Source organism: Haliotis asinina, chromosome 10 (genome assembly GCF_037392515.1).
Source record: "Haliotis asinina isolate JCU_RB_2024 chromosome 10, JCU_Hal_asi_v2, whole genome shotgun sequence".
Lineage (NCBI taxonomy): Eukaryota > Metazoa > Mollusca > Gastropoda > Lepetellida > Haliotidae > Haliotis > Haliotis asinina.
Window position 1 is genome coordinate 53,345,338 of NC_090289.1, and position 23,486 is coordinate 53,368,823.

At 40.3% G+C, this 23,486-nt stretch overlaps 1 protein-coding gene across 2 annotated transcripts in view; it reads left to right on the forward strand.

Moving 5' to 3' along the window:
• Window positions 1-23,486, forward strand: part of LOC137299111 (uncharacterized) — an 82,366-nt gene that overhangs the window by 58,138 nt on the left and 742 nt on the right. For both annotated transcript variants that reach the window (XM_067831615.1, XM_067831614.1), the window contains 12 exons: window positions 70-305; window positions 997-1,177; window positions 1,935-2,036; window positions 2,460-2,585; window positions 3,188-3,316; window positions 6,019-6,095; window positions 6,491-6,596; window positions 19,030-19,143; window positions 20,670-20,798; window positions 21,461-21,622; window positions 22,530-22,754; window positions 23,053-23,246. In XM_067831615.1, coding sequence (XP_067687716.1) covers window positions 70-305; window positions 997-1,177; window positions 1,935-2,036; window positions 2,460-2,585; window positions 3,188-3,316; window positions 6,019-6,095; window positions 6,491-6,596; window positions 19,030-19,143; window positions 20,670-20,798; window positions 21,461-21,622; window positions 22,530-22,754; window positions 23,053-23,246 — 1,781 coding nt within the window. The remainder of the gene's footprint in view (window positions 1-69; window positions 306-996; window positions 1,178-1,934; window positions 2,037-2,459; window positions 2,586-3,187; window positions 3,317-6,018; window positions 6,096-6,490; window positions 6,597-19,029; window positions 19,144-20,669; window positions 20,799-21,460; window positions 21,623-22,529; window positions 22,755-23,052; window positions 23,247-23,486) is intronic.

The window sequence follows — 23,486 nt, forward strand, 5'->3', positions numbered from 1 at the left end:
GAGTTCAAAGTAACGTTTCCGTCCTGTTTGTACCTCCGTCCTCCCCTGACGCTGTATTCCACATTGTAGGGGAAACCTGTGGAGAGAACATGGTCTACAGTGTGTGTGGTGGTATGGTGGACACCGACCCAGGTCCAGTACAAACATGCCTGGGGATGCTGACCAACACTACGGAAGTCCCGTCCAAGTCGTGCCTGGACGGCTGCTTCTGCAAGGACGGGTTCTACAAGGACAAGGGCCGCTGTGTGGCTGCACAGGAGTGTGGCTGTATCTACGAGGAGAACGGCACGACCACCTATATGGAGGTCAGTATATGATCAGTGTAAAGGTAGCTAGGGTGGACGGGCTTAGCATGCTGGTACCAGATGAAACATAACTACAGGCGCCAATAAGTATGTGCGGATCGAGGTTTAGTACAACCTACAAATAACATGGACCAATAATTATGTGCGGATAGAGGTTTAGTACAACCTACAAATTACGGGGACCAGTAATTATGTGTAGATCTAAGTTTAGTCCAACCGACAAAATACAGTTACTAGTAATCATGAGCAAATCTAAATTAGTCCAACCAACAAAACACAGGGACCATTAATTATATCTAAGGTGCAATTACATTTACAGGGGCTATTAATTTTGTGCTGATCCAAGTTTAATGCAACCCACAAATTCGATAAGAAGTAATTATGTGCGGATCTGAGTTAAGTGCAATCCACAAATTACAGCAATAATTTGCGAATCTAACTTGAGTAGAACCTAGGTAACTATATGGACGGACGGTAACTATATGCCAGTTCACGTTTATACCTATGGGGTTTGTTGGTGTCTTTCAACCTCTTTTTCAAAACGTGACAGAAAATACCGGTGTTCGACAGAAGCATGCCCACATATCAGTTAGCAAGTTCTCTATAGCATTGTCTTTTTTCTTGTGCGCTACTTGAACCTTGCGACACTATCCCACGTGACATTTAGAACGTTTGACATGTGTTACGACAGGCTGGTGAGACTGTCGTCAGTGATGGTTGCGGAGCGTACAGAATCTGCAACGAAGGTAACGTGTTCAACAACAAGTCCCTCGTGTGTGACCCCAACGCGGACTGTGATCTTAACCTAGAACTAGGTATCTACGGCTGCCATTGCAAGGCTGGATTCCTGGGCGATGGCGAGAAGTGCGAAGGTACGTAGAAAGTAATGACAAACATATTTCACTGTAGAATCATTTGGAGATGTATTGGAAGATGTTGTGTTGGGAGTGTCCTGGGCCTAGGTTTTCGAAGCTCTCTTAGCGCTAAGATAGCCGTAAATTAGTCACTGTTCATGTATGGCACTTACGACTATCTTAGCGCTAAGAGAGTTTCGACAATCTGGGCTCTGATCACTGGTAAACGGAGGCACGGCTCGGGACAAGTCGGCATTCATTGTTGAAGTAATTCAAAGTGGAGATTTTTTGTTTGGAAATAAGAGTGGATGATTAACACAAACATGCACTGTGTCAATTTGAAACCAAGTCTTAACCAAGTCTCTATAAGAACATCTAGGTATGGACCATATCTTAAGCATCAGCCTCTGTTCCGCACACTGGTAGTCATTTGTAGTAAGACCTTGTAGCCCCATGAATATGACTGAAATATCGTTGAAGTAGAAATAGCATTGAGTCAGTCAGTCGCAAGAGGTTATGCCAAAAAGCTCGATACGTGTGTCTTCATATTCAAGAACATCTGTTCAATTGATATATAGTATGAATTGTCCCTAAGTTTACAATCAAGAGGTCAAGGGCACAACTTTGAAGTCTACTGTAGGGTTACCATTTAGCAGAAGTCACAACGTTAAATAGACCAGTATGTAGTGATTCCGAAGCTGTTGTGTAATTGGTCGGAGATGTCATCGCGAGGTATTACAGCTAACTTAAAGATGTTCACGCGGTGGTGTTTCAGAGGACCCATGTTACAACGTCAACTGCACCACAAACCAGGAGTGCAAGGCGGGCAAATGTGTCTGCAAGATGGGATACACTGCTGACTGCGAGACGTGTGTAGGTACGTGTACTGCCACTACTATTTTACAAGGACCAGCCATAATATACGGATCCAGATATAGGATAAACTGCCAAATACAGAGGCATTACCAAGCCTGTTTTCACACGGGCTGTTATAACTGGTAGGTTTCCCGGCAGGATTAAGCCATTGGACAAAAACGATATCCATCAGTGGTAGTTAGTGATAAATTTACAAAACATGTCAGAAGGAAAGTACATTGCTAGGACGAGAGCATCGGGTCACAATTTACCTGGACCTGGATCAGTGTCGGTCATTGTTATTATAATGTAGACACTAGAGATGCTATCTACCTGACACCTTTTACAAGTGTATTTTGCTATGACGGTAGTAATGTCAGTTTGTAGGTTCAGGCCCTTCCTGTTTCCCGATATGTTTGTATATTGTACGTATACCTGTTGGTAGATATCGACGAGTGCGCCACGAGGACACACAACTGTACGAAGCCAGGCCAGGAGTGCAGGAACATCGATGGCGGGGCGGAGTGCATCTGTAAGGCGGGATACTATGGTGTGGAGGACTTCTGTCTCGGTACGTGTCGCCGACAACACGTGTTACTAACATTCCACCTTTATGCAGCGGTCTGTAAATAATCAGGTCTGGACCAGACAGTACAATGATCAACAGCATGAAGATCCACCCACGAAGTTGGGTAACGATTACATGTGTCTTGGTTGTCCCACCACTCGCCTCTTACAAGTATGGGCTCCTAAAGGACAACTCGAACTTGAATCTTCAGGGGTTGTGTGGTTAGTCAGCTACAGGGACTGTGTGGCCGGACTGTGTGGAGTGGACACGAACCGTAGTTATATCTCGCTCTCTGTTGGGGGGTCACTGGCAAATCGACTCTGTCATTGTTCACTTTAATTCAGTTTATTGTATGCAAAGCCTAAGGCCCATGACGAAAAAATACTTTATACCATACATATATACATTGGTATTTGTCATTTATGGTTTACGGTTTGTTTTTCATGTTTTCGTATCAAATAGAAATGGCGTGCTTTTAAAATTGAAATCCTTATAGTTTCGTTATTAAGACATAAGTGGGCAAAAGCTTAAGGAATTACAATGTGTGGAATATATTGTTGTTACATTGGTATCCATACCCTTCACTAACTGACTGTGCGTTGCAGATTTTGACGAGTGCGCCACGGGGAAAGACAACTGCCCTCCAAACTCTGAGTGCAAGAACACAAGAGGCGGATTTGAGTGCGTGTGTTGTGCTGGCTTTAAGAAGCAGGGCATTCAGTGTGTCAGTGACGGTGAGTCTCCCCTCATCAAATATATAAACTCTCCACCGTTCTCTCTTAAACTGCACAACACCACAACTTTCTTCACAGCACAACGCTGCATAGTTTAGTCCACAACACAACACTACACTGCTTACTTCACGTCAGTCACTACACAACTTACTTCACGGCACAACACTACACAGCTTACTTCACAGCACAACATTACAAAACACATTGCTCAATGCACAGCTCACTAAAACACTAAACAGGTTTATCTACAGCATAACACTACACAGTTTACTTCACTGCACAACACGACGTAGTTTGAATCGTTTCAAAGCACTAAACATGTTTACATCCCAGCACAGTACAACACTCCATGTTCACAGATCAACAGTTTACGGATTAATTACAACTCAGTAGTAACTGGCGTAACTGACACTCCATCAGCATACAGTTAAACTGACACTCCATCAGCATACAGTTAAACTGACACTCCATCAGTATACAGTTAAACTGACTCTCCATCAGCACACAGTTAAACTGACCCTCCATCAGCATACAGTTACACTGACTCTCCATCAGCACACAGTTAAACTGACACTCCATCAGCATACAGTTAAACTAACACTCCATCAGCACACAGTTAAACTGACCCTCCATCAGCATACAGTTAAACTGACACTCCATCAGCACACAGTTAAACTGACGCTCCATCAGCACACAGTTAAACTGACACTCCATCAGCACACAGTTAAACTGACACTCCATCATCAGCATACAGTTAAACTGACACTCCATCAGCATACAGTTAAACTGACGCTCCATCAGCATACAGTTAAACTGACACTCCATCAGCATACAGTTAAACTGACGCTCCATCAGCATACAGTTAAACTGACACTCCATCAGCATACAGTTAAACTGACACTCCATCAGCACACAGTTAAACTGACGCTCCATCAGCATACAGTTAAACTAACACTCCATCAGCACACAGTTAAACTGACCCTCCATCAGCATACAGTTAAACTGACACTCCATCAGCACACAGTTAAACTGACGCTCCATCAGCACACAGTTAAACTGACACTCCATCAGCACACAGTTAAACTGACACTCCATCATCAGCATACAGTTAAACTGACACTCCATCAGCATACAGTTAAACTGACGCTCCATCAGCATACAGTTAAACTGACACTCCATCAGCATACAGTTAAACTGACGCTCCATCAGCATACAGTTAAACTGACACTCCATCAGCATACAGTTAAACTGACACTCCATCAGCACACAGTTAAACTGACGCTCCATCAGCATACAGTTAAACTGACTCTCCATCAGCACACAGTTAAACTGACGCTCCATCAGCATACAGTTAAACTGACGCTCCATCAGCACACAGTTAAACTGACACTCCATCAGCACACAGTTAAACTGACACTCCATCATCAGCATACAGTTAAACTGACACTCCATCAGCACACAGTTAAACTGACACTCCATCAGCATACAGTTAAACTGACACTCCATCATCAGCATACAGTTAAACTGACACTCCATCAGCATACAGTTAAACTGACGCTCCATCAGCATACAGTTAAACTGACACTCCATCAGCATACAGTTAAACTGACACTCCATCAGCATACAGTTAAACTGACACTCCATCAGCACACAGTTAAACTGACACTCCATCAGCACACAGTTAAACTGACACTCCATCAGCACACAGTTAAACTGACACTCCATCAGCACACAGTTAAACTGACGCTCCATCAGCACACAGTTAAACTGACACTCCATCAGCACACAGTTAAACTGACGCTCCATCAGCACACAGTTAAACTGACACTCCATCAGCATACAGTTAAACTGACACTCCATCAGCATACAGTTAAACTGACACTCCATCAGCATACAGTTAAACTGACACTCCATCAGCATACAGTTAAACTGACACTCCATCATCAGCATACAGTTAAACTGACACTCCATCATAAGCATACAGTTAAACTGACACTCCATCAGCATACAGTTAAACTGACACTCCATCAGCATACAGTTAAACTGACACTCCATCAGCACACAGTTAAACTGACACTCCATCATCAGCATACAGTTAAACTGACACTCCATCAGCATACAGTTAAACTGACGCTCCATCAGCATACAGTTAAACTGACACTCCATCAGCATACAGTTAAACTGACACTCCATCAGCATACAGTTAAACTGACACTCCATCATCAGCATACAGTTAAACTGACACTCCATCATAAGCATACAGTTAAACTGACACTCCATCAGCATACAGTTAAACTGACACTCCATCAGCATACAGTTAAACTGACGCTCCATCAGTATACAGTTAAACTCACCACATCAGTGCACAAGTTGGTTCACAGCACAACCCTACAGGTCCTTTTCCTTGCGTGACTCACATCTAGGTACAACGTAAAACTACACAATGCACAGCTTCCATTTTCAACGATAGGGGTTCATGTTTTGACTTCAGGGGCTTATATTCTTACAAATATTTAACCCTAACAAATCTCACACTGATTGAGTTCCGATGTACACCTATACACTGCACCGTGCCTGCACACCCTCCTTTTGAACTCCGGTGATGACAGATCCTGAAAGTGTATGTACTAAATCACATTTTGCTGTTAGTTTTCAAGGAACCAACATTCCCATGCTTAAGGGCTGAAATTGTCTATTTACAGGCTCGGGCTTCGAGAGTATTGGCAACGGAACAATATGCTGTTCATGCTTCGGAGAGTCGTGCAGCAACCCAGGAATGGTTGGTGAAATGATTTCCTTTCATGTTCCATTACACACAGACACGCACATGCACGCATGCACACACTCAGAGACTTACGCATACACATACACACGTGTGTGTCAGCAGCAGTAGAGGCTGGACATGCTACTGATACTGTGACCCATACTGTGATTCTGTGGAGCGATCCCCCTAAAGCACACCATGTTGTTCGACCAGCCTGTCCTTGGGGTCATACTGCATGTCAACTTTACCAGTTGGTACTGATGTGATAGATGTGTTCCTCCTGAAGTTGGTGAGAGTTTGATGCTACAGATTTGCTGTTGTGACATTGTCTTTCAAATGCGGCAAAATGAGCTAAATGTGCTCATTTGGCTTTTACTTATGATGTATGCGTACATTTGCTTATTCTGCAGGTTTGTGGAAGTGACGGGAAGACTTACAGTTCAGAGAAGGAACTGATCATCAAAGCCTGCAAGAACCAAAACTTCGTGGAGAAATCCTACGACGGCCCATGCAAAGGTAACCATTGTAGCTGGTCTTATGTTGAGGCCATACGCTTGTCATGGGGTTATATTCTTGAAATGGAGGAAACACCGGCCGAAAGACTGCCACACTATTTCCAAACCTGTCGTCGAAGGTGTTTGTCACCCGTGAGACCGATCAATCTTGCATATAATCTTTACCATTTATTGGGATTGGTCAGAGAGTTTATCTACATGGTCGTTCAACATCATTTACAACCCACCTTCGTGACCCAGGCTACCGCATACTGATGCAAACTATGAGCTCAAACTAGATAGGCAATTAAGTGACAGTCTACAGAGTCTATAATTTTACGAGGTATCTATTTGGAAAATGCAGATAATCACCTTTAAGTGAGCCGATTGATCAATGATGATTAACCTTTAACACGTCACAATTTAATTCTGGACTCACAAAAGTCCAGAAACTCTCAGCACTGTGGCCACTCTCGCACAAGGGATATCGCAAAATTAAACAGGCAGCTGTCATGTGTATGTGCTAAGGATGAAAAAATGAAAAAAATTTTTTTCGAAAACTCAAAATTTAAACTCGCTCGCCCATGGGCGAACAGTGGCCAATGGGTAGGCCCATGGGCAGGCCCATGGGCGAAAGTGTTTCATTTCATCCAAAATAAATGTTTTGGAGGTTGTAAATGAATGAAAAAATGTTGATAAGTATCATGACACAAATTTCAGCTTGTTGTGACTTGACTCTGCTAACTGACAGCGATTTTGAAAAATCTCGCACATGGGTGAAAAACATATTGGCCCATAGACGAGAATAATTAATTTCATTGAAACTACATGTTTTTTTTCCAGGCTGTGCAGCTTTGCAATAAATGAACGTGTATTTATTATTGTCTTGACACGAAATTAAGCTTATTTTGACTTAATTCGGCTAATTTAAAGTGATTTTTCAAAACGCCTCGCCCATGGGCGAAAACCATTTGGCCCATGGGTGAGAATATTTACTTTTACTCAAAATACACCTTTTCCCATGTTTTGGAGGTTGTGAATGGATGAAAGTATGTTCATAAGTATCATGTCACAAAATTCAACTCATTTTGAATTAATTCCGTTAATTTAGAGCTATTTAACAAAATCTCACCCATGGGCGAAAAACATTTTGGCCCATGGGCGAGAATATTTCCTTTTACGCCAAACACATCTTTTCCAGTATTTGGAGAATGTAAATGAATGAAAGTACATTTATGAGTATCATGACAGAAATTTCAACTCATTTTGACTTAATTCCTCTAAATGAGAGCAATTTTGAAGACTCTCGCCCATGGGAGAAAGACATTTTGGCCCATGGGCGAGAATATTTGCCTTCACTCAAAATACATCTTTTCCTGTGGTTTGGAGGTTGTAAATGAATGAGGATATATATATGAGTGTCATGGCACAAAATCCAACTCATTATGACTTAATTCTGCTAATTGAGACCGATTTTCAAAAACATCTCGCCCATGGGCGAAAAACATTGGGCCCATGAGCGAGAATCTTTCCTTTTCACTCCAAATACATCTTTTCTAATGTTTTAGAGGATGTAAATGTATGAAAATGTCATTGTGAGTATCATGGCACAAACTTCAACTGATTGTGACTTAATTTTGCGAGTTCAGGAAGAGTTTTAGAAAATATGCCAGAATAATCACTTTTACTCAAAATACATCTTTTCCTGTGTTTTGGATTTTGTAAATGAATGAGGATATATTTGTAAGTATCATGGCACAAAAATCAACTCATTTTGACTTAATTCTGCTAATTTGTAACAAGTACAAGAATCTGGATTTCCACTTAAATTTTCAAAGTTTTTTATTGTCTTGGGGGTTGTAAATTTATGAATGAATGTGTGTTTATAAGTATCACGACAAAAAAAATGAAGTCACTCCGGTCTTAATTCGACGAATCTCTCTCGTGGACGAAAATATTTTCGTTTGCTTGTTTTCTTTATTTTGCAAACATATGGTTTAAAAATAGATGAAATTCTAATGAAAATTCAGCTTAATTTCGTGAGTGTAGTTTTATGTCGCACTCAGCAATATCCCAGCAATATGGCGGCGGCTTGAAGATAATCGAGTTTGGATCAGACAATCCAGTGATCAACAGCATGAGCATCTACCTGCACAATTGGGAACTGATGACATGTGTCAGCAAAAGTCAGCGAGCCTGACCAACCGATCCCGTTAGTCACCTCTTACGACAAGCATAGTCGCCTTTTATGGCAAGCATGGGTTGTTGAAGCCCTCTTCTACTCCAGATCTTCACGGGTCCCGAACACAGAGCTTTACTTCCAGCAACATATACAATACACTTAGAATACTAAGCCTTGAGATTCTTTTGAATTTCTATAAATATACCAAAATTCAACCTATATCTATGAAGTTGAAGTTATTTGTGAAAGCCCCAATCAAGAGTGACCAAACTCCAGTGACTATGCGGGAACACATTAATAAACGGTGTTGTGAGATCTTTAAACTGTATTGAAATATGTCTTGCCAATTCCACTGACATTCACCAAATGTACCTACCTAGTAGTTTTAAGTGTACCTACCCAGTTTAGCGTGTTTCGTTTTAATAGTGTGGTCTCCATTTTTTGTAATTCCCGTTTGCCCGTCCCGGCTTTTCTTCGTCCGAGGTTTTATGGGGTATTCTCCTATTTCTCAGACCAGAAATTATCTACAACAGGGGTAGGTCATTCGCTTGTTTTCTTTACCATTTGTACTAATTAGTATGCGCCTCCTCATGCTCCAATGCACACAGTGACCTGATTCGTCTCCATCGCAACTTAGGCTGCGTTTAACAGTACTTCAGCCAGTTTACTGTATCAGTCGAAATCTTACAATGAATGAATGAATGAATGAACGAACGAACGAACGAACGAACGAACGAACGAATGAATGAAGAGCAAGAAGTATATGTGAATGAATGAAAGAAATAATAAAAGAAAGAAGTACATATGTGAATGAATGAAATGAAAGAATAAATGATACACCCCAGCCATCCCTTCCAAAACATGCTAAAGAACGCAAAACTATCGTTAGATCACAGACAGACAGACAGACAATAGTTTATTTGTGTCTCACTTCTGTACAACATGATATACAACAGATATAAAACATATGTAAAAGTACAGAACCACTCAATGTGAGTTATGAGAGACAGTAGTCGTTTCAAATCGTAAAACCTATAAGCATATATAAGATGTAGTAAAAACATACAACTGGTAAAACATTATGAGTATAAAAGACGTTTCCTTCTCTGTAATATTAAAAAGCAGGTTTTGGCAAAATAATAAAAAATATCGGCACTTTGACATATCAGCATTTTTGCAGTATTTGTTAAATCATAAAAGTCCTCATCACGGGAATAGCAAAACGAGAAAAGCTTTTCTCTAATATCTTTATATACATCACAGTGAAACAGTACATGAAACTCGTCTTCGACACGATCGGCACAATTGAAACATTTCCTATCTGTAACAGGTAGGTTTTCATATCGCCCAGTTTCCATTCTTATTGGGGCTACACCACACCTAAATTTGGCCATAGCTGATAGGTAACACCTAGGCATATTACATGTAACAAAGGGTTCAGGGTAAAAGTCATGTTTAAAAAGCCTGTATGTTCTTAGCTTGTTTAAACCCCTTCGGCCTTCTTCGAGATTTAACAGATATTTCCAATTTAAAATATACTCTTCCATACATTTAGTTTTTACTTCTGTACAAATCAGGTTTTTACTTGGGCTATAGGATGGATTTAAAACATACCCCATATCAAGGTCACTGAGCTTTTTTCTAAGTCTAAAATTCCAATTTCTAATACTCATTCCCGCTTTACCTTCAGCCCACTTAAAAACAAAGCTGTTAATTCTGTCAGGCATGTGTTTAAAACGAATCCATTGCCTAGCAACACTTGTCCATTGTCTAACACTGGGTGGTATCCAACCCATATCCCCGTTGATGGCTACATTAGGGGCAAACATCAGCTTGTTATTGTCTCCCTGGTCAGACGTAACAATTGTCAGACAGGTTAAAACATCAAACTATCTGGTTGACTGCACAGCTGCCTGTTGACGTAGTACACCCACATCACCTACTTTTCCTGCGTAACCTTCATCTACATCACCACCCTTAATATATTGAGCAGAGAGCACAGAAGGCCCTACAGCTGTAACCACTGAACCGTGGCGTCTCTCTGCTCCCAAGTTCCCACGTGGGGGTGTCCTTTTCTACCTATTCCATTAATCTTTAAAACATCTAACAAGCTCAACGCATGCATTTTTTTACTCAAATGTGATGTTATACATATCATAAGAGTATTTTTTATGTGTTATTCAGTTGATAAATTATTATTTCATGATACATATATGTACAATATTTTGCTTCGACTCTGTAACTACCCACATTATGACATTGAGACCATTTTGATTTATCGAGTCATATGAATCTTGGCATATTTTACCGGTTTGCCACTTTTGCACTCTACCTTTTTAAAGGGGGCGTGCATATTTTGGTGGTATATAGTATTCCATCTATTCATTTGGATTTATTAATTTATTTGTTTTTGTTTTGTTTTTTACTGCTAGTGGGCCTGTTAGTCTGCTTTGATAACTGTAAATTTATTCTGACGTTTGACGAGCGGAACACGAAGTGTTGTTATCATGTATGTTATGTAATTATATTATTGGTATGGAGCGGCATTGATATGTATGTTTATGCTTGACAATCCAGTCCCGATTACTTAAGGAGATTAGTTTAAACTATAGATTAACGTATCCATACTATTAATGTGTAATCATTATATCGGGCTATGAGGAATACGTAATGTAATCAAGATTGACTTTGCGTTTACTTTTCTATTTTTTAAATACATTTTCACTATTTTTGCTACACTCGAACATATTTACTTTGGCTTCCGTGATTGTGGTCTCTAAGTATTTTAGAAATTATGTTGTTGAGACAACTGGAACTGTTGATCTGCAGTCTTTCAAAATTCATTTTCACGAGATATATTCTCCCTTTTTACCAGTTCTCAAAATGAACATATAGCTGTTTACACCAAGGTATCTTCCCGTAAAATAAGTAGGACGAAACGTGAAGCATAGCAGCTTTACTGAAGCCATAACTGAAGTTGTTAAAATGATCCTGAAAACTGTCATTTTCAACATTCACCTTGCAAGCAATTTTACCAAGAAACTAAATAACTCATTACTACTGGAAGGAGTGAATTGAAAGCCCATTTTATTAACTGAAGTCACTGATTGAACTCGCTAACATCGATTCACTTACATTCTGGTACACGTGTCTTATTTCGTTTCCTGAGGACACACATTTTACTTTTTTATAGAAAATCCGTGTCTAATCCCATAAAACAACACCGTTGTCACTACTCCAAACGATTTTGACCTCGACCCAAAACAAAGGTTTAACTTACAGGACTACCTGTAAGATATCCCTTTCTTGATAACGAGTTTAACAGCTACGCCGAAATGCTGCTTACCTTATAAGAAGTTGTATATCCATAGAACTTTCGTATTTTTTTCCAAATGATCATGACCTGAACAGATATTACTTTGTCAGAGACTTCATGAGTGATTTTCAAGTTCTAATCCACACACTGATTTCCACTTTTTCATCATTTTGACTTTTATCTCAGTTTGTTGAGTATCTCAGCATAACTCGCAAAGACAATGGAAACTGAGCGGAACGATGACGCTTTCTGTTTCTTCCGCGTTCACTTACGTAATTTCCGCAAAGCGCCTACGACAATTTGCGCCGAAAAAGTCATGTCTCGTCCGCTGGTCTTGTTTATTGGAGTATAACAGCTGCCGCTTTCAAGTGTATTTTACTTGTCATATACAAAATTCATCCATGGATCACATTAGGTCATTAGGGGACACCAGCTTTGAAATGAACAGGTGTTCGTGAGTGTATATGGATGAAAAAGACTGATTGCGCAAGACGCGCAGCCAAATATCTCACATTCAAAGGAAATCGTGATTGTTTTATAAGGCGTCGAGCTGACCGGTTGGTTTTGGTGTTGTGTATAAAGCTCCTTTGCAAGAACTTTGTCAAGCATACCTGCTTTGTCCTTTTGCAAGATCTGCACATATTAGTCTTTGAAAGACATTGACATTTATGTGTAGGTGCTCTGGAAAACCTTGTCCGGCACGATATTCCTTCCAATTTAGTTATTGTGTGCATGCTGCATTTCAATTTTGGAAATATGCTTAAAACATATTTTGATTCTCAAAGAATGTGGTTCGTTTAGCAAGCAAAATATTGCTTTGATTAACACTTCACTAGTACTATACAATATTACAGAATACACAAAACCGGATACACAAAAACGACAAATTATAGCATTGTGATTAGGGGTATATGGGGTTATCGGAGTCCCATTTTATCCACCGAGACAAGTCCTACACGCCCTAGTGGGGCATGGATTCGGGGAGGGGGTAACGGAGGAGATGACCAAGACACACGTACTCCATACGCTATCATGGTCTTCCTTACTGCTTGAAGATCGACCTTTTCTCATTGTGGTCTATGATGACTTCGGTGATCGGAAAAAAACTTATTCACTGTGAAAACCAGAAAATAGGTGAATCCGTCCACGATTTTATCATAAAACACAAAGCTTGATTTTTAATTTTTTAACAGGAAAGTAATTAACTTGTCAAAAACCTTCTCACAAATGTTCAGTGTTTCTACAAAGAGCTAGTCAGACACAACAAACCATAATTCTATTTTTCATGTTTACTTATATGATAGATGTATTTGATGTAATGATATGTATGCATATGTTATTATATGATAGTTCATATGGATGACGACACATGCTTCATTTATATTTTGTATTATATGCTGTATGGGTGAGGTACTGTAAAGCTTGTTCACCAGTCCCAATCAGAGTTACAAAACACACAAAAATACAACAGCATGGAGATGTGTCGAGAAAATAGAGACAAATGGAGAACAGCAATGTCATAACTGAACAGAAATCATTCCCTCTATTGGTGAAGGCCGTGTGGGATTAGTTAAACAAAGAAATCTAGTCGACCATGCCTCCAAATCCTCTTACTCCTTAATCAAACGACTTGCCTGGGCTGTCTAAAATTGAATTGAAATTTTTGTAAATTCGATGTTTCGGGTATTACGTAAGGAGGTAATCAGGTGTCAACTCTATGGCGTTCGACGCTCCGGACATGAAGGAAAACCAAATACGTTATAAAGTACAGTAATGTGGTCACTATGAGCGAGGCAGACAGTCTGATGAGCACAGCTCATTACGGAAATCTCTTGTCTTTGGAGCTGCTCGTTGAGACGCTGAAGCCTTCTGTCAAGTTCTTCTTTATTCTTTATTGTGGCCACTGTCTCACAATATGCAGTTTACATTGCTCACAGACCCTCGATTCACGATGACGCCAACTTTCTCGACTACTGTTCGTGCGACGACTATCATGCAGGAATTGGCTCCACAGCTCATTCTTTCACCGAAGTCTTTGTGTATGTGTTTTAGCTCGTTAATTAGCGTAGAGACGAGTCTTCTGCTATTCTCGGGCGTTCTCGGGCACAAGTTCTCCAAGGTAGTCGACGCTCCGGGTGTCATTAGAACAGTGTTGAGCACTGTCATACTCCACTGCTTTTCGACAGTCCTGTTGTGTATTTGATAAAACAATCGACAATCCGGGTGTGAACCAAAAGAGGATACCACCATTCTCATCGGTGGATGGAATGGGATGAAGAAAACCCGCATACTCTTCATCACATTGCTACACCGTATTTACCATAACGAATGTTTAAATATCACTTTATGTAAATAGAGCATCAAAACAAGCTGAAACCATGTATTATATTAACATGGTACTAACTATAGTCGATTCGAACCACTGCTTTACAGTTCACTGACTGGATGCAGGCTTTTCCCACGTGGCGGGGTAAAACTTAATGATCTATTCTCCCGCGCAAGGCCACGTGAACCAATCAGAAATGGACATTCTTAAATGGGGTAGGAGAAATGTGCCCTGTACGTTCTTATGAACCTTGATCTTTCAGGTACATTTCATCAGTTGTGTACAAATAATGGTCTAGAATACTGTTTCAAACACTTTAATACGTATTGATGCAGGGGCTCCATATATGTTCTTGTTTACGTCCCGCTCGTCAAACGTCAGAATAAATTTACAGGTATCAAAGCAGACTCACTCGCTGGGCCACTTGCAATAAAAAACCCAAACAAATCAAAAACAGGTAAATCAGTTAATTTAAACAAATAGATGGAATACTAAAAACCACCTAAATATTAGTATGCACGCCCCATTTAAAAAGATAGAGCGCTAAAGTGGCAAGATTCAAACTCAAAACTATTCAATCGTATTTTACTCGATAAATCAAAATGGTCTCAATGTCATAATGTGGGTAGTTACAGAATCAAATCAAAATATTTTACATGTTTATGTACGATTTATTTAGCAAAGCCAGAAAAATCCCCGACAAACACGGCCGCTTCTCCTCAATACGTGTGTTTGTGAGAGTGAGGGTACTCCCTGCAAGGCTCACTCCCATTAGTTAACAAGGCGTCCTCCCATTTTATGTATTTTATACTCGATAGGTACGGAAAATTAATTAGGCGATGTGGGTATGCCATGACTGGTTGGTTGAATAATACATAAAAATACTCTTATGATTATGTATAACATCACATTTTAATAAAAAGATGCATGCGTTGAGCTTGTTAGATGTTTTAAGATTAATAGAAGAGGTAGAGAAGGACACCCCCACGTGGGAACTTGGGAGCAGAGAGACGCCACGGTTCAGTGGTTACAGCTGTAGGGCCTCCTGTGCTCTCTGCTCAATATATTAAGGATGGTGATGTAGATGAAGGTTACGCAGGAAAAGTAGGTGATGTGGGTGTACTACGTCAACAGGTAGCTGTGCAGTCAACCAGATAGTTTGTTGTTTTAACCTGTCTGACAATTGTTACGTCTGACCAGGGAGACAATAACAAGCTGATGTTAACACATGTGATCTAACGATAGGTCTTTGAATGTCATTTAGAAGTGAAAATACAAGAATGAAGATTTTTATGGATATCAACTTCTTTATGAGAGAACACAACGTTTCGGAGTTAATGCTTACTCCTTCATCACCTGATGAAGGAGTAAGCATTAACTCCGAAACGTTGTGTTCTCTCATAAAGAAGTTGATATCCATAAAAATCTTCATTCTGATCTAACGATAGTTTTGCGTTCTTTAGCATGTTTTGGAAGGGATGGCTGGGGTGTATCATTTATTCTTTCATTCATTCACATATGTACTTCTTTCTTTTATTATTTCTTTCATTCATTCACATATACTTCTTGCTCTTCATTCATTCGTTCGTTCGTTCGTTCGTTCGTTCGTTCGTTCGTTCATTCATTCATTCATTGTAAGATTTCGACTGATACAGTAAACTGGCTGAAGTACTGTTAAACGCAGCCTAAGTTGCGATGGAGACGAATCAGGTCACTGTGTGCATTGGAGCATGAGGAGGCGCATACTAATTAGTACAAATGGTAAAGAAAACAAGCGAGTGACCTACCCCTGTTGTAGATAATTTCTGGTCTGAGAAATAGGAGAATACCCCATAAAACCTCGGACGAAGAAAAGCCGGGACGGGCAAACGGGAATTACAAAAAATGGAGACCACACTATTAAAAGGAAACATGCTAAACTGGGTAGGTACACTTAAAACTATTAGGTAGGTACATTTGGTGAATGTCAGCGGAATTGGCAAGACATATTTCAATACAGTTTAAAGATCTCACAACACCGTTTATTAATGTGTCCCCGCATAGTCACTGGAGTTTGGTCACTCTTGATTGGGGCTTTCACAAATAACTTCAACTTCATAGATATAGGTTGAATTTTGGTATATTTATAGAATACCTAAATTCAAAAGAATCTCAAGGCTTAGTATTCTAAGTGTATTGTATATGTTGCTGGAAGTAAAGGGTTTCAACAGCCCATGTTTGCCATAAAAAGCGACTATGCTTGTCGTAACAGGCGAGTAACGGGATCGGGTGGTCAGGCTCGCTGACTTGGTTGACACATGTCATCAGTTCCCAATTGTGCAGGTAGATGCTCATGCTGTTGATCACTGGATTGTCTGATCCAAACTCGATTATCTACAAACCGCCGCCATATTGCTGGGATATTACTGAGGGCAACATAAAACTACACTCACGAAATTAAACTGAATTGTCATTAGAATTTCAACTATTTTTAAACCATATGTTTGCAAAATAAAGAAAACAAGCAAACGAATATATTTTCGTCCACGAGAGAGATTCGTCGAATTAAGACCGGAATGACTTCATTTTTGTTTTCGTGATAATTATAAACACACTTTCATTCATATATTTACAACCTCCAAGACAATAAAAAAAACTATGAAAATTTACGTGGAAATCCAGATTCTTGTACTTGTTACAAATTAGCAGAATTAAGTCAAAATGAGTTGGATTTTGTGCCATGATACATATAAATATATCCTCATTCATTTACAAAATCCAAAACACAGGAAAAGATGTATTTTGAGTAAAAGTGATTATTCTGGCATATTTTTAAAAATCTTCCTGAATTCGCAAAATTAAGTCACAATCAGTTGAAGTTTGTGTCATGATACTCATAATGGCACTTTCATTGATTTACATCATCCAAAACATTAGAAAAGATGTATTTGGAGTGAAAAGGAAAGATTTTCGCTCATGGGCCCAATGTTTTCCGCCCATGGGCGAGATGTTTTTGAAAATCGGTCTCAATTAGCAGAAATAAGTCATAATGAGTTGGATTTTGTGCCATGATACTCATATATATATATATCCTCATTCATTTACAACCTCCAAACCACAGGAAAAGATGTATTTTGAGTGAAGGCAAACTCATTTTGACTTAATTCCTCTAAATGAGAGCAATTATGAAAACTCTCGCCCATGGGAGAAAGACATTTTGAGTTGAAATTTCTGTCATGGTACTCATAAATGTACTTTCATTCATTTACATCCTCCAAATACTGGAAAAGATGTGTTTGGCGTAAAAGGAAATATTCTCGCCCATGGGCCAAAATGTTTTTCGCCCATGGGTGAGATTTTGTTAAATAGCTCTAAATTAACGGAATTAATTCAAAATGAGTTGAATTTTGTGACATGATACTTATGAACATACTTTCATCCATTCACAACCTCCAAAACATGGGAAAAGGTGTATTTTGAGTAAAAGTAAATATTCTCACCCATGGGCCAAATGGTTTTCGCCCATGGGCGAGGCGTTTTGAAAAATCACTTTAAATTAGCCGAATTAAGTCAAAATAAGCTTAATTTCGTGTCAAGACACTAGCAAATACACGTTCATTTATTGCAAAACTGCACAGCCTGGAAAAAAAACATGTAGTTTCAATGAAATTAATTATTCTCGTCTATGGGCCAATATGTTTTTCACCCATGTGCGAGATTTTTTAATATCGCTGTCAGTTAGCAGAGTCAAGTCACAACAAGCTGAAATTTGTATCATGATACTTATTAACATTTTTTCATTCTTTTACAACCTCCAAAACATTTATTCTGGATGAAATGAAACACTTTCGCCCATGGGCCTGCCCATGGGCCTACCCATTGGCCACTGTTCGCCCATGGGCGTGCCCATGGGCGAGCGAGTTTAAATTTTGAGTTTTCGAAAAAAATTTTTTTCATTTTTTCATCCTTAGCACACATACATAACAGCTGCCTGTTTAATTTTGCGAAATCGCTTGTGCGAGAGTGGTCACAGTGCTGAGAGTTTCTGGACTTTTGTGAGTCCAGAATTAAATTGTGACGTGTTCTTTGTAATTGGCACAATTTCACGAACAACTTTGAAACTGACGTTTATTGTGTCAGAGCCATTTTGTCGTCCTGCATTAGATGTACATGCATTACGATGCCATGTCACTGACATGCAGGGATAGTTCTTAAGGGAGTCAGTGGTAGTATTATTGGAATTATTTTGTTGTAACCAAAACACAAAAGATGCAAACCAATTTGAACCTACTAACTGTCAAGTTCTATGTGAGGAACTACTTTTTCCTGCATCACATCAAGTCGTTGTGTGGCTGTCAGTGTAATCATGTCTCGATTTCCCCTTGTTACAAACCTAAGAGAAAGCTGATTCTTAAATGAAGGAGCCAAGTTTAAAGGGCATCTCGATAAACAATTCCTTTAGCATTGCAGTGCAGTGCTGTTTACAGCTGCTTTTCAAACATGAAAGTGTTTAGAAAACTACAGGGTCGATGGATCCCTGGATGATATACATGTATAATACGTCTATATCATGGAAGGGTAGATGGATGGGTGTTAATCTCTGGTCGGACTGGGTCTGGAGGGTATGACTATAAGCGAGTTCGGTGTTCCAGATGATTGTGCCAACACGAAATGCGAGCTGCCGAGCCAGGTGTGTGTGGTGGAGAACGGCAAGGCAAAATGTCAGTGCCCTGTCTGTCAGGAGTCGGAGGCCAACGTTACTATAGGTAAATATAGTATGACAAGAAATTATTGAAAATTTAAAGATTGCAAATATTTGATTCTTTTTTCACTCATTACCCAGGCATTAAATTTGAATACTAGCAGAACACAACTCCAGATTCAGGAACGGGTGAACAGTAAGTCTTTTGTCAAGTCAAAAATGCAATGCAGGCTTCAGTGCGGCGTGGCATACTACTGATCAAAGAAGTTAGAAAGTCATGGTCCATGCTGCCCCAATATCGGACCACCTCTTCTTTCATTTCAGCAATGTTTGTCAGATTTTTCTCATTGACACTTTCTTTCATAAGTCCTCAAACAGTTTCTGTTGGAATAAGGTCAGGGATATAGGTTGGCCAATCTAATGTCATATTTTGGGTCCGTAACCAGGCCTGTGAATGCTTTGAACGATATTTTGCGTCGTTGTCCTGCTGGAAAATCCAAACATTTCCAACGTCTGTGTACCGATCACAGTTTATTTCCCATCAAATACACAGAGGGACGTTGCCCCTAACACAGATACGCCACCCCACACGTTACATTTCGGACTGCACTTTGAGCGCTGATACAAAGGGTTTTCAGTTTGTTTGGTCCAGAATTTCAGTGTATTAGGAACCAGTAACATAAAACTTACGTCTGAGAAAATCACACTGCCCGGGTTAAAATTGCTATGCTGTAAGCACCAGTTCAACCCTCGCGCCTTTTGTTCAGGTCTCATGATCGGTGAGGGAATTCCTCAACTTTTCTGCCAACCCACTGCATACAGCTCAGTTCGAATTGTCTCCTTACAAACAGCCACAGCTCCTCTATCAGTCATATCCAGCCTTACGTTTTCTAAACTCCTTTTGTGGATAGAAATACAAGCTTCCTGTCACCGACAGTCTATTTTCTGGGCCTTCACTGGTGCTCAGTGCCATTTACATTCATTAGCAATATTTTTCAAAACACGATAAACAGTGGACAAAGGGATGCCTGTTCTACAAGAAATCACTTCAGGTGATCTGAAGTCCTAGTTATCATACTCTAAAATCAACTAACCCTTCTCTAAATCATCCATACCGAGGATCATTGAAAATGTCGTCTGCTAGCAAGTAAACAAAGGGGGGTAACTTTTCACAAACTAATGAAAAGTGATTAACGGAGTTGTCTCTCTTGAATGGTCAAGGTTGTTTATGCTTGAAATCTAATTAAGCATATTCCTAAAATTCTCAATAATTTCTGGTCCAGCTATACGTACACCTCTGCTAGTACGTTACGATCTACGGGTAGTACAAGAGCATCTACAGACTTGTAGGCAATATATTGCATGATGCTTCATTACAACTCTTGACCTGTAGTAAAATAAAAATTATTCCTTAATGAAATAGAACAGTGCCCTTAAATGCAGAAAACTTTATTTACTTATTTGTTTATCTATCTATCTATCTATCTATCTATCTATCTATCTATCTATCTATCTATCTATCTATCTATCTATCTGTCTGTCTGTCTGTCTGTCTGTCTGTCTATCTATCTACATTTGTCTGTGTTGCAGAGGCAGTTTGCTCCTCTACTCACCTGATGTTCAAGAGCAGGTGCGACTTTGATAAGTATACGTGTGGCCTGGGCAACTCAGAGATCACCATTGTCTCCACTGGCAAGGAATGTGAAGGATCTGGAGCAGGTACCATTTCCCCGACAACAATCAATTTGTTTTGTTGAGAAAGGGATGATAATGCCATCTCCAACATGACATACTTGGCGTAAATTACAATGTGGTGCCGCGTTTTAATGTACGGGTAGGATTGGAGTCCGAAGAACATGCTTTCTGTAATGTACGAGAGGAATAGGGGTAGTGTTTCAGGCAACAATAATTTGTTGCTGGCTACCCTTTGACATAGTAAAAGGGGTGTGTGGAGGGGGGGGGGGGGGGGGGCGTGGTCGGGGTCATTACTTTGCCTGTAGTGTACTGTACTATATTCCAGATTATCCTAGGTATCCGAGGTTTGCCAGTAGTGTGTTGTGCTGTATTGCAGGTTACCCTATGACACAGATGGAACCATGTACTTTGCCTGTAGTGTATTGTGTTGTATTGCAGGTTACCCTATGACACAGTTGGAACCATGTACTTTGCCTGTAGTGTGTTGTGCTGTATTGCAGGTTACCCTATGACACAGATGGAACCATGTACTTTGCCTGTAGTGTTTTGTGCTGTATTGCAGGTTACCCTATGACACAGTTGGAACCATGTACTTTGCCTGTAGTGTGTTGTGCTGTATTGCAGGTTACCCTATGACACAGATGGAACCATGTACTTTGCCTGTAGTGTGTTGTGCTGTATTGCAGGTTATCCTATGGCACAGTGGGGACCATGGGGACCCTGCAGTGTCACATGTGGTACTGGGTTCGAATCAAGAACGCGTGTTCCCCTTGGCAACGCTTTAGACTCCAATGGCAACCCGCTGAAGGAGACGGCCATCGCCCTGTGCTACAGGACATGCCCAGAAGGTAAGAAGTCTGAACACACCATCGAGTGTTATGGGTCACACCAAGAAAAGCAGGGCGCTACAGATCTAAGAAATGTTCATTGGCTCATACATTGTTCTCAAAGTAAGTATCAGGGGTCCCTTTATGGAATCTGTCTGAGGAACCCGGTAAGGCAATTTTGGACATGAGAGTTACAGTGATGTAAGAAATCTTTATGGAACGTGCCCTGGGCGAATCTGCACTGGGCACAGTGCTTATAGACTTACCATGTTTTACAATATTTCTTACTTTATGATATTGATATCCAAATATAGCGTCTTGTTACCATAAACACTAAGAAACGTAAAACCGCGATTTTGAATCTGATAGCAAACGTCCATTGACAAAACACTTTTGTACAAGCTCTGTCGTACAATTCGGCAAGTGTACAAATCTTCTGAAACATCCCCTGTAAAACCCTACTGTAAAGCATTACAGTTAAACTATTCTACTGTTAATGCTTACTTTACAACTCCTCTGTTAAACTATACTGTAAAATCTTTGCTGTGCTGCTATATACTTTACAGGTCCTGTGTATAATTCAACTGTACAACAATGCTGTAAAACTATACTGTATAACCCTACCCTAAATCTCTAATATCTACTGTAAAACCGCTATAAAAACCTATTGTACAACTCGGCAACCTTACTTAAAATACATACTTTTTAATATTCTGCTGTATAACCCTGCTGTACAACCCTTCTGTACATACATACAGCACAGCTCTACTGTTAAACAATACTGCACAACTCTGTAAAACTACTCAGTTTTACTGTACAGTACAACAACACAGCGCAACTCTGCTGTACAACTCGGCTGCAAAACGAATACGCTGTTGTTAAGACACCATTACTGTATGGGCATCAATGTGTTGTAAACATATGACAGGGCCCTGCACTGCCACCACGTGTCCCAAGGCTCAGGTGTGTGTCCCCAACAATGAGACCTCCTCAACCGACTGTACCTGCCGCAAGTGCGACAACCGAGGTTACGACCCCGTCTGCGGCCGTGTGGGCAACTTCGTCAGGACCTACGTCAACTTGTGCGAGCTGGAGAGGGACGCTTGTGTGAAGAGTCTGCCCATGACAATTGTACAGGAGTTCGCATGTGAAGGTGAGTGAGTTCAGTTTTAGGCCGCTTTTGGGGGGATACCAGAAAAGAACTACACGCATTGTGCCCGTGTGGGGAATCGAATCCGGGACGAGGAAACTACCGGGCTATCCAGCATCCCTGCTATAAGAGAATAGTGCAGATCCACGGCAGTGAAAGGCATGGCCCTCCCTAAATTTTGTGATCTATTAAATTTAAACTTGATTTTGGAACTATCAGTGTGATGAATTAAACAAATGGAACCTTACTGTTTCACTCATCCACCGAACATTGTAAACTATTGTCCCATCTTGTGTTGTAGTTAAACCAGTGAACTGCTCCAAGATGGCAGCATGGGGGTCCAGGAAGGACGCCAAGGGATGCGAGTCCATCTTCATGGACTTTGGTCAGTGTGGAGGAGGCTGTGGGCAGGTAGCAACTAAGTGCTGCACGCCCAAGGTGGAACAACAGTCCATCCAAGTCAAGTGTATCGGACAAACTGCCTACAATACAACTGTAAGTAGTTCGAGGGAGCAGGGGTTCATCCGTCGTTGTTTTTAATCCGGTGATAAGATTGGCTTAACGGTTCAGCATTTGAAGTAACTGTACAATGACATTCAGCTGTATGTTATTGCGGTGCCTAGTGCGATATTAGGCCACCAGGAAGCCTTACCTATTCGTATCTGACTGACTGAATCCGATTTTACACCATCAAACAAATGAATATGTTCATGAGTTGGTGATTGAGGACGGTGT